Source organism: Oncorhynchus gorbuscha, unplaced genomic scaffold (assembly GCF_021184085.1).
Source record: "Oncorhynchus gorbuscha isolate QuinsamMale2020 ecotype Even-year unplaced genomic scaffold, OgorEven_v1.0 Un_scaffold_2649, whole genome shotgun sequence".
In the NCBI taxonomy this organism is placed as follows: Eukaryota; Metazoa; Chordata; class Actinopteri; order Salmoniformes; family Salmonidae; genus Oncorhynchus; species Oncorhynchus gorbuscha.
This window is the reverse complement of record NW_025747103.1, coordinates 22,501-34,086: the sequence shown is the minus strand read 5'-3', so window position 1 is coordinate 34,086 and position 11,586 is coordinate 22,501. Positions and strand designations below refer to the sequence as shown.

General features: G+C 45.7%; 1 protein-coding gene across 1 annotated transcript in view; it reads right to left on the bottom strand.

Annotated features, from left to right (window-relative positions):
- Positions 1–6,459: 6,459 nt before the first annotated feature.
- The window catches only part of LOC124026220 (probable E3 ubiquitin-protein ligase HERC1), a 25,985-nt gene continuing 20,858 nt past the window's right edge, over positions 6,460–11,586 (bottom strand). Inside the window, exons 6-7 of the mRNA XM_046339335.1 lie at positions 11,365–11,544; positions 6,460–6,927 (exon numbers count right to left, since the gene is read on the bottom strand). Coding sequence (XP_046195291.1) covers positions 6,742–6,927; positions 11,365–11,544 — 366 coding nt within the window. The 3' untranslated portion in view covers positions 6,460–6,741. The remainder of the gene's footprint in view (positions 6,928–11,364; positions 11,545–11,586) is intronic.

Below are 11,586 nucleotides of genomic sequence, written 5' to 3'. Positions count from 1 at the left end.
CTGCAGTAAGACACTGAGACATGGAGGAGACATATTATAGACCTGCAGTAAGACACTGAGACATGGAGGAGACATATTATAGACCTGCAGTAAGACACTGAGACATGGAGGAGACATATTATAGACCTGCAGTAAGACACTGAGACATGGAGAGACATGGAGGAGACATATTATAGACCTGCAGTAAGACACTGAGACATGGAGGAGACATATTATAGACCTGCAGTAAGACACTGAGACATGGAGGAGACATATTATAGACCTGCAGTAAGACACTGAGACATGGAGGAGACATATTATAGACCTGCAGTAAGACACTGAGACATGGAGGAGACATATTATAGACCTGCAGTGGAGACACTGAGACATGGAGGAGACATATTATAGACCTGCAGTAAGACACTGAGACATGGAGGAGACATATTATAGACCTGCAGTAAGACACTGAGACATGGAGGAGACATATTATAGACCTGCAGTAAGACACTGAGACATGGAGGAGACATATTATAGACCTGCAGTAAGACACTGAGACATGGAGGAGACATATTATAGACCTGCAGTAAGACACTGAGACATGGAGGAGACATATTATAGACCTGCAGTAAGACACTGAGACATGGAGGAGACATATTATAGACCTGCAGTAAGACACTGAGACATGGAGGAGACATATTATAGACCTGCAGTAAGACACTGAGACATGGAGGAGACATATTATAGACCTGCAGTAAGACACTGAGACATGGAGGAGACATATTATAGACCTGCAGTAAGACACTGAGACATGGAGGAGACATATTATAGACCTGCAGTAAGACACTGAGACATGGAGGAGACATATTATAGACCTGCAGTAAGACACTGAGACATGGAGGAGACATATTATAGACCTGCAGTAAGACACTGAGACATGGAGGAGAGGGAGAGACATATTATAGACCTGCAGTAAGACACTGAGACATGGAGGAGACATATTATAGACCTGCAGTAAGACACTGAGACATGGAGGAGACATATTATAGACCTGCAGTAAGACACTGAGACATGGAGGAGACATATTATAGACCTGCAGTAAGACACTGAGACATGGAGGAGACATATTATAGACCTGCAGTAAGACACTGAGACATGGAGGAGACATATTATAGACCTGCAGTAAGACACTGAGACATGGAGGAGACATATTATAGACCTGCAGTAAGACACTGAGACATGAGGAGACATATTATAGACCTGCAGTAAGACACTGAGACATGGAGGAGACATATTATAGACACTGAGACAGGAGGAGACATATTATAGACCTGCAGTAAGACACTGAGACATGGAGGAGACATATTATAGACCTGCAGTAAGACACTGAGACATGGAGGAGACATATTATAGACCTGCAGTAAGACACTGAGACATGGAGGAGACATATTATAGACCTGCAGTAAGACACTGAGACATGGAGGAGACATATTATAGACCTGCAGTAAGACACTGAGACATGGAGGAGACTTATTAGTAAGACCTGAGACAGTAAGACACTGAGACATGGAGGAGACATATTATAGACCTGCAGTAAGACACTGAGACATGGAGGAGACATATTATAGACCTGCAGTAAGACACTGAGACATGGAGGAGACATATTATAGACCTGCAGTAAGACACTGAGACATGGAGGAGACATATTATAGACCTGCAGTAAGACACTGAGACATGGAGGAGACATATTATAGACCTGCAGTAAGACACTGAGACATGGAGGAGACATATTATAGACCTGCAGTAAGACACTGAGACATGGAGGAGACATATTATAGACCTGCAGTAAGACACTGAGACATGGAGGAGACATATTATAGACCTGCAGTAAGACACTGAGACATGGAGGAGACATATTATAGACCTGCAGTAAGACACTGAGACATGGAGGAGACATATTATAGACCTGCAGTAAGACACTGAGACATGGAGGAGAGGAGACATAAACAAAACTAACCTTGGTTTTGTTTGTTATCTTGAGGACAGAGAGAGAGAGAGAGAGAGAGAGAGAGGTGTAAAACAGAAAGGGTCTTGGGTAAAGGAGAGAAACACGTCTCCATCAATATCCTACATCCAGTAGCCTTCCTCATCACTTTCATTTGGTGCTGAACTGAGGAAGTTGAGTTGGACTTATCTGGCCTGAGGAAGTTGAGTTGGACTTATCTGGCCTGAGGAAGTTGAGTTGGACTTATCTGGACTGAGGAAGTTGAGTTGGACTTATCTGGCCTGAGGAAGTTGAGTTGGACTTATCTGGCCTGAGGAAGTTGAGTTGGACTTATCTGGACTGAGGAAGTTGAGTTGGACTTATCTGGCCTGAGGAAGGTGGACTTATCTGGCCTGAGGAAGTTGGCCTTATCTGGACTGAGGAAGTTGAGTTGGACTTATCTGGCCTGAGGAAGTTGGCCTTATCTGGACTGAGGAAGTTGAGTTGGACTTATCTGGCCTGAGGAAGTTGAGTTGGACTTGTAGTTGGCCTTATCTGGCCTGAGGAAGTTGAGTTGGACTTATCTGGCCTGAGGAAGTTGAGGGTGATCAGATGGATAAATGGTTGGACTGGATAGCCTGGTTTCCCATCTGGGAACAAGAAGGGTCTTAAAAGCAGGAATAATAACAGGAATACTGCTGGTATGGGCTCTCGTTATCCCGACAGCTGACAGAATGTGATTAGATCCCAAATGGCCCCCTGATATCCCTCCTGGTAGAGGAGTATCCCATGTGAAAGGTAACTAACCACTCACTCAGCTCTGACAGTTGGACTCTTCCTTCATTCAGTCCACTTGTTTTTTGTTAGTTGACACAATAGCGCAATAACCTCATGTTGACACCATGTCCACGTTGGACCATAGATAGGATCAACAACAACAACAACCTGACGTCAGCCATTCCACCTATCAGCTTGGCCCTGACACGACTCCCTGATCCTCCTGTGTGACACGCCAAGGGACACTGTGGAGACCTTGAACGACACCAAGAGAAGATTTATCTGGTCACCGGCAGACAGACAGACAGACAGTGCCTGTCAAGCATTTCACTTGGGCTGTAATGTGGTGAACTGAGAGAGAGGCAGACAGAATATAACAACAGAGAGAGACAGAGACAGACTATGAAGACAGAGAGAGAGACAGAGAGACTATGAAGACAGAGAGAGAGAGACAGACTATGAAGAGAGAGAGAAGAAGAGACAGAGACAGACTATGAGACAGAGACAGACTATGAAGAGAGAGAGACAGAGACAGACTATGAAGACACAGAGAGAGACTATGAAGACAGACGGACAGAGAGAGACAGAGAGACTATGAAGACAGAGAGAGAGAGACAGACTATGAAGAGAGAGAGACAGAGAGACTATGAAGACAGACGGACAGAGAGACAGACTATGAAGACAGACGGACAGACAGACTATGACAGAGAGACAGACTATGAAGACACGAGACAGACAGACAGAGAGACAGACTATGAAGACAGAGACAGACAGACAGAGAGACAGACTATGAAGACAGAGAGACAGAGACTATGAAGACAGACGGACAGACAGACTATGAAGACAGACAGACAGAGAGAGAGACAGTCTTCCATAGAGAGCCTTAGATACAGAGTGAGTGACAATATAACAGCCCCAGTCCCTCCTACCAGCCATTTCCTGTTCTATCCAGTTAACCATTAACTCTGACAATCCTTCTACACACCAGATAATGGCTGGGTCCCCAATGGTGCCATTTGGGATGCAATCAATGTGGGAATCCTATCTGACACCAGATACCATGTGATGTAAACAACAATATCTGACACCAGAAACTAGATACCATGTGATGTAAACAACAATATCCGACACCAGATACTAGATACCATGTGATGTAAACAACAATATCTGACACCAGATACCATGTGATGTAAACAACAATATCTGACACCAGATACCATGTGATGTAAACAACAATATCTGACACCAGATACTAGATACCATGTGATGTAAACAACAATATCTGACACCAGATACCATGTGACTTAACAACCATATCTGACACCAGATACCATGTGATGTAAACAACAATATCTGACACCAGATACCATGTGATGTAAACAACAATATCTGACACCAGATACTAGATACCATGTGATGTAAACAACAATATCTGACACCAGATACTAGATACCATGTGATGTAAACAACAATATCTGACACCAGATACCATGTGATGTAAACAACAATATCTGACACCAGATACTAGATACCATGTGATGTAAACAACAATATCTGACACCAGATACTAGATACCATGTGATGTAAACAACAATATCTGACACCAGATACCATGTGATGTAAACAACAATATCTGACACCAGATACTAGATACCATGTGATGTAAACAACAATATCTGACACCAGATACCATGTGACTTAACAACAATATCTGACACCAGATACTAGATACCATGTGATGTAAACAACAATATCTGACACCAGATACTAGATACCATGTGATGTAAACAACAATATCTGACACCAGATACCATGTGATGTAAACAACAATATCTGACACCAGATACTAGATACCATGTGATGTAAACAACAATATCTGACACCAGATACCATGTGACTTAACAACAATATCTGACACCAGAAACTAGATACCATGTGATGTAAACAACATTATCTGACACCAGATACCATGTGATGTAAACAACAATATCTGACACCAGATAGATACCATGTGATGTAAACAACAATATCTGACACCAGAACAGATACCATGTGATGTAAACAACAATATCTGACACCAGATACCATGTGATGTAAACAACAATATCTGACACCAGATACCATGTGATGTAAACAACAATATCTGACACCAGATACCATGTGATGTAAACAACAATATCTGACACCAGATACTAGATACCATGTGATGTAAACAACAATATCTGACACCAGATACCATGTGACGTAACAACAATATCTGACACCAGATACTAGATACCATGTGATGTAAACAACAATATCTGACACCAGATACCATGTGATGTAAACAACAATATCTGACACCAGATACCATGTGATGTAAACAACAATATCTGACACCAGATACCATGTGATGTAAACAACAATATCTGACACCAGATACCATGTGATGTAAACAACAATATCTGACACCAGATACTAGATACCATGTGATGTAAACAACAATATCTGACACCAGATACCATGTGATGTAAACAACAATATCTGACACCAGATACCATGTGACGTAAACAATATCTGATTCTAAACTGGCTCATGTGTGAACAACATACACATTGTTGAACAATGTCTTCTGACTCAAACGATGGGAAGGAGTTTTGTTTGTTTTGTTGGTGTAAATATTTTTTGGGGACAATGTTCCAAGGTTGATTTACTTTACCTCCCTAAAAGGTGGCCTTTTGTGACATTTTTATACTATAATAAAAAATACATGTGATGATATTTTGTTTTCTGCGAAACAAAGTGTTTCTCCATAACGTTTTGTATTATAATTGTAATATTCTGATTTCACGTTGGTTTTAATTTCTAAACCGACCACTTCCAAGACCCCACTATTGATCACAGAATAAACCTTAAACAAGTCCGTTCTGAAGCATTTTATTGTGGTTTTGTTCCTGCTTTAGGAAACACAGCATTGGCAATTAAAAAAAAAATGAAAACAAAAATAAATATGGATATTTAGGTAAAACATTTTCCTTAACTGAAACATTATACACAATTGTACAACATTATTTTAAATGTTCTTCTTCATTTGGGGTGAATGAATATACTCTTATACACATTTTCCCAACGACTAAATAAACATACCTCCATGCTAAAAAAGAAAACCCTGAAAGAAATGAAGTGATGAAAAAAACAAGCATAATAATACTAATAATAATAATAATAATAATAATAATAATCAGTGAACTGCTTCTGGTTTTTAAAATTTGCTTAAAACTAAAAAACATTACTAATAAAAACCCATTCGGTGAAAAATAAAAACATTGAATCAAATCCATCCATTATGTCTTATGTGTTGAGAGTGGTAGAGAAACATGGAATAAGTGAGCCGGGCCTTTTTCCATTCAGGTAAATGAACACTCTGTTGTTGCTGCTCTGTGACTTCCTACTGTATGTTCATAACGGGCAACGAAGAAGATGCCCTCCTTCTGGGTTTCTGCTGCGTGACGCTCTGTGAGAGGAGAGTCTATATTCCATCCAGGCCTGGTCTTTCCTGGGTCTCGTTGTGTGTGTGTGTGGTGAGGGTCTGTGAGAGGACAGTCTATATTCCATCCAGGCCCGGTCTTTCCTGGGTCTCGTTGTGTGTGTGTGTGTGTGTGTGGTGAGGGTCTGTGAGAGGACAGCCTATATTCCATCCAGGCCCGGTCTTTCCTGGGTCTCGTTGTGTGTGTGTGTGTGTGTGTGTGTGTGTGTGTGTGTGTGTGTGTGTGTGTGTGTGTGTGTGTGTGTGTGTGTGTGTGTGTGTGTGTGTGTGTGTGTGAGGGTGCATCTGGTCTGGGCAGACTGTGGTTGGTCAGTAGTCTGTGTCCGAACCCTCGGCGTTGTCTGTGTGTGTGTGTGTGTGTGTGTGCGGTGAGGGTGCATCTGGTCTGGGCAGACTGTGGTTGGTCAGTAGTCCGTGTCCGAGCCCTCGGCGTTGTCTATGTTGCGTGTGTGTGTGTGTGTGGGCAGACTGTGGTTGGTCAGTAGTCGGTGTCCGAGCCCTCGGCGTTGTCTACGTTGCGTGACAACATGTAGTTGTCCATGTCGATGGAGCGACAGTTGTTGATGGCGTAGCGGAGTCTCTCTGCCATCACCGTCTGGCTGGAGTAAGGAGGCAGGCGCAGCTGGAAGAAACAGGTCTGGGAGGTCGGCAGGCTGTCATATGGCTGTATGGGGGGCAGAGAGAGGGGGGTAGAGAGAGGGGGAACAGAGAGAGACGGGGGGAGGAGAAGGGGCAGAGAGAGGGGGGACAGAGAGAGAGAGGGGGTGGAACAGAGTGAGGTGGGGGAAGAGGTAGAGAGAGAGGGGGTGGAACAGAGAGAGGTGGGGGAAGAGGTAGAGAGAGGGGGGTGGAACAGAGAGAGGTGGGGGAAGAGGTAGAGAGAGAGGGGGGGGGAAGGAACAGAGAGAGGTGGGGGAAGAGGTAGAGAGAGGGGGTGGAACAGAGAGAGGTGGGGGAAGAGGTAGAGAGAGAGGGGGTGGAACAGAGAGAGGTGGGGGAAGAGGTAGAGAGAGAGGGGTGGAACAGAGAGAGGTGGGGGAAGAGGTAGAGAGAGGGGTGGAACAGAGTGAGGTGGGGAAGAGGTAGAGAGAGAGGGGGTGGAACAGAGAGAGGTGGGGGAAGAGGTAGAGAGAGGGGGTGGAACAGAGAGAGGTGGGGGAAGAGGTAGAGAGAGAAGGGGTGGAACAGAGAGAGGTGGGGGAAGAGGTAGAGAGAGAGGGGGTGGAACAGAGAGAGGTGGGGGAAGAGGTAGAGAGAGGGGGTGGAACAGAGTGAGGTGGGGAAGAGGTAGAGAGAGAGGGGGTGGAACAGAGAGAGGTGGGGGAAGAGGTAGAGAGAGAGGGGGTGGAACAGAGAGAGGTGGGGGAAGAGGTAGAGAGAGAGGGGTGGAACAGAGAGAGGTGGGGGAAGAGGTAGAGAGAGAGGGGGTGGAACAGAGAGAGGTGGGGGAAGAGGTAGAGAGAGAGAGGGGGTGGAACAGAGAGAGGTGGGGGAAGAGGTAGAGAGAGAGGGGGGAACAGAGAGAGGTGGGGGAAGAGGTAGAGAGAGAGGGTGGAACAGAGAGAGGTGGGGGAAGAGGTAGAGAGAGAGGGGGAGGGACAGAGAGGGGGGAGGGACAGAGAGGGGGGGGTGGAACAGAGAGAGGTGGGGGAAGAGGTAGAGAGAGAGGGTGGAACAGAGAGAGACGGGGGAGGGACAGAGAGAGGGGGTGGAACAGAGAGAGACGGGGGGAGACGGGGGGGCAGAGAGAGGGGGGTGGAAGAGGTAGGTGTTCATTACATCATCAACATTCTCTTGTAATGTATCTGGTATACACACTGGTATTTAGACTGGGGGAACACACACTGGCATTTAGACTGGGGGAACACACACTGGCATTTAGACCTGGGGAACACACACTGGGGAACACACACTGGCATTTAGACTGGGGAACACACACTGGTATTTAGACTGGGGAACACACACTGGCATTTAGACTGGGGGAACACACACTGGCATTTAGACTGGGGGAACACACACTGGCATTTAGACTGGGGGAACACACACTGGCATTTAGACTGGCATTTAGACTGGGGGAACACACACTGGCATTTAGACTGGGGGAACACACACTGGCATTTAGACTGGGGGAACACACACTGGCATTTAGACTGGGGGAACACACACTGGCATTTAGACTGGGGAACACACACTGGCATTTACTGGGATTTAGACTGGGGGAACACACACTGGCATTTAGACTGGGGGAACACACACTGGCATTTAGACTGGGGGAACACACACTGGCATTTAGACTGGGGGAACACACACTGGCATTTAGACTGGGGGAACACACACTGGCATTTAGACTGGGGGAACACACACTGGCATTTAGACTGGGGGAACACACACTGGCATTTAGACTGGGGGAACACACACTGGCATTTAGACTGGGGGAACACACACTGGCATTTAGACTGGGGGAACACACACTGGCATTTAGACTGGGGGAACACACACTGGTATTTAGACTAGGGGAACACACTGGTATTTAGACTGGGGGAACACACACTGGCATTTAGACTGGGGGAACACACACTGGCATTTAGACTGGGGGAACACACACTGGCATTTAGACTGGGGGAACACACACTGGCATTTAGGCTGGGGTAACACACACTGGCATTTAGGCTGGGGTAACACACACTGGTATTTAGACTGGGGGAACACACACTGGCATTTAGACTGGGGGAACACACACTGGCATTTAGACTAGGGGAACACACTGGTATTTAGACTGGGGGAACACACACTGGCATTTAGACTGGGGGAACACACACTGGCATTTAGACTGGGGGAACACACACTGGCATTTAGGCTGGGGTAACACACACTGGTATTTAGACTGGGGGAACACACACTGGTATTTAGACTGGGGGAACACACACTGGCATTTAGACTGGGGGAACACACACTGGCATTTAGACTGGGGGAACACACACTGGTATTTAGACTGGGGGAACACACACTGGCATTTTTAGACTGGGGGAACACACACTGGTATTTAGACACTGGCATTTAGACTGGGGGGGGGAACACACTGGCAACTGGGGGAACACACTGGCATTTAGACTGGGACTGGGGGAACACACACTGGTATTTAGACTGGGGGAACACACACTGGCATTTAGGCTGGGGGAACACACACTGGCATTTAGACTGGGGGAACACACACTGGCATTTAGGCTGGGGGAACACACACTGGCATTTAGACTGGGGGAACACACACTGGCATTTAGACTGGGAGAACACAGTCTGGCATTTAGACTGGGGGAACACACACTGGCATTTAGACTGGGGGAACACACACTGGCATTTAGACTGGGGGAACGCACACTGGCATTTAGACTGGGGGAACGCACACTGGTATTTAGACTGGGGGAACACACACTGGCATTTAGACTGGGGGAACACACACTGGCATTTAGACTGGGGGAACACACACTGGCATTTAGGCTGGGGGAACACACACTGGCATTTAGACTTGGGGAACACACACTGGCATTTAGACTGGGGGAACACACACTGGCATTTAGACTGGGGGAACACACACTGGTATTTAGACTGGGGGAACACACTCTGGCATGGATCAAGAACGCCGTTTTCTCAAATCATCCTACGGATGATAATCCAGGTCAGATGTTTGATTTATTTAAACGATCGGAAAGAACAGAATCCAATGCTTCTACGGCCTCCCAAAGAATTGAGCGTGGGTTTTGTTTAACAAATGAAAAATAAGACTTTTAGGTTACATGAGACTCAAGTTGAGGGAAACAATGTTACTTCAGACAACATGCTATAAACACTGTGTAGAATAATACAGACAGAGAGAGGATGAGACAAGCACTGTCTGTATAGAATAATACAGACAGACACAGGATGAGACAAACACTGTCTGTATAGAATAACAGACAGACAGACACAGGATGAGACAAACACTGTCTGTATAGAATAACACAGACAGACAAACACTGTCTGCATAGAATAATACAGACAGACACAGGATGAGACAAACACTGTCTGTATAGAATAACACAGACAGACACAGGATGAGACAAACACTGTCTGTATAGAATAACACAGACAGACAAACACTGTCTGCATAGAATAATACAGACAGACACAGGATGAGACAAACACTGTCTGTGTAGAATAATACAGACAGACACAGGATGAGACAAACACTGTCTGTGTAGAATAATACAGACAGACACAGGATGAGACAAACACTGTCTGTATAGAATAACACAGACAGACACAGGATGAGACAAACACTGTCTGTATAGAATAACACAGACAGACAAACACTGTCTGCATAGAATAATACAGACAGACACAGGATGAGACAAACACTGTCTGTGTAGAATAATACAGACAGACACAGGATGAGACAAACACTGTCTGTGTAGAATAATACAGACAGACACAGGATGAGACAAACACTGTCTGTATAGAATAACACAGACAGACAAACACTGTCTGCATAGAATAATACAGACAGACACAGGATGAGACAAACACTGTCTGTGTAGAATAATACAGACAGACACAGGATGAGACAAACACTGTCTGTATAGAATAATACAGACAGACACAGGACGAGATGAACACTATCGACCCCTTATCATCTGAACCGAGATCAGCCCTAACCATGTCTAGTCTGGCCAACAGCTGATGTCAGCCCCTTATCATCTGAACCGAGATCAGCCCTAACCATGTCTAGTCTGGCCAACAGCTGATGTCGACCCCTTATCATCTGAACCGAGATCAGCCCTAACCATGTCTAGTCTGGCCAACAGCTGATGTCGGCACCTTATCGTCTGAACCGAGATCAGTCGGTGGGGATGGCCTTTCTCACTCACCCCTTTCATGATCTGGAACCTCTGGGAGGTGTGTGTGTGTGTGTTTACGTGTGTGTGTGTGTGTGTATGTTGGAGGCGGTGGTTGTCTTACCTTGTCCACCTTCATGATCTAGAACCTCTGGGAGATGTGTGTGTGTGTGTTGGTATGTGTGTGTGTGTGTGTTGGTATATGTGTGTGTTGGCAGCGGTGGTTGTCTTACCCTGTCCACCTTCATGATCTGGAACCTCTGGGAGATGTCAGCTGTGTTGGCGGGCAGCCTGGACCGTCCCGAGACGAAGCGCATGAACAGAACCCTCTCCTCGTTGGAGAAGTCCTCTAGGGTCTGCCAGAACCACTGGACCTGAGTGTGATGCTCTTCTACCTCACGGTACCGCACAACCTGGAAATAACACAGCCTTTACCTCATGGTACCACACTACCT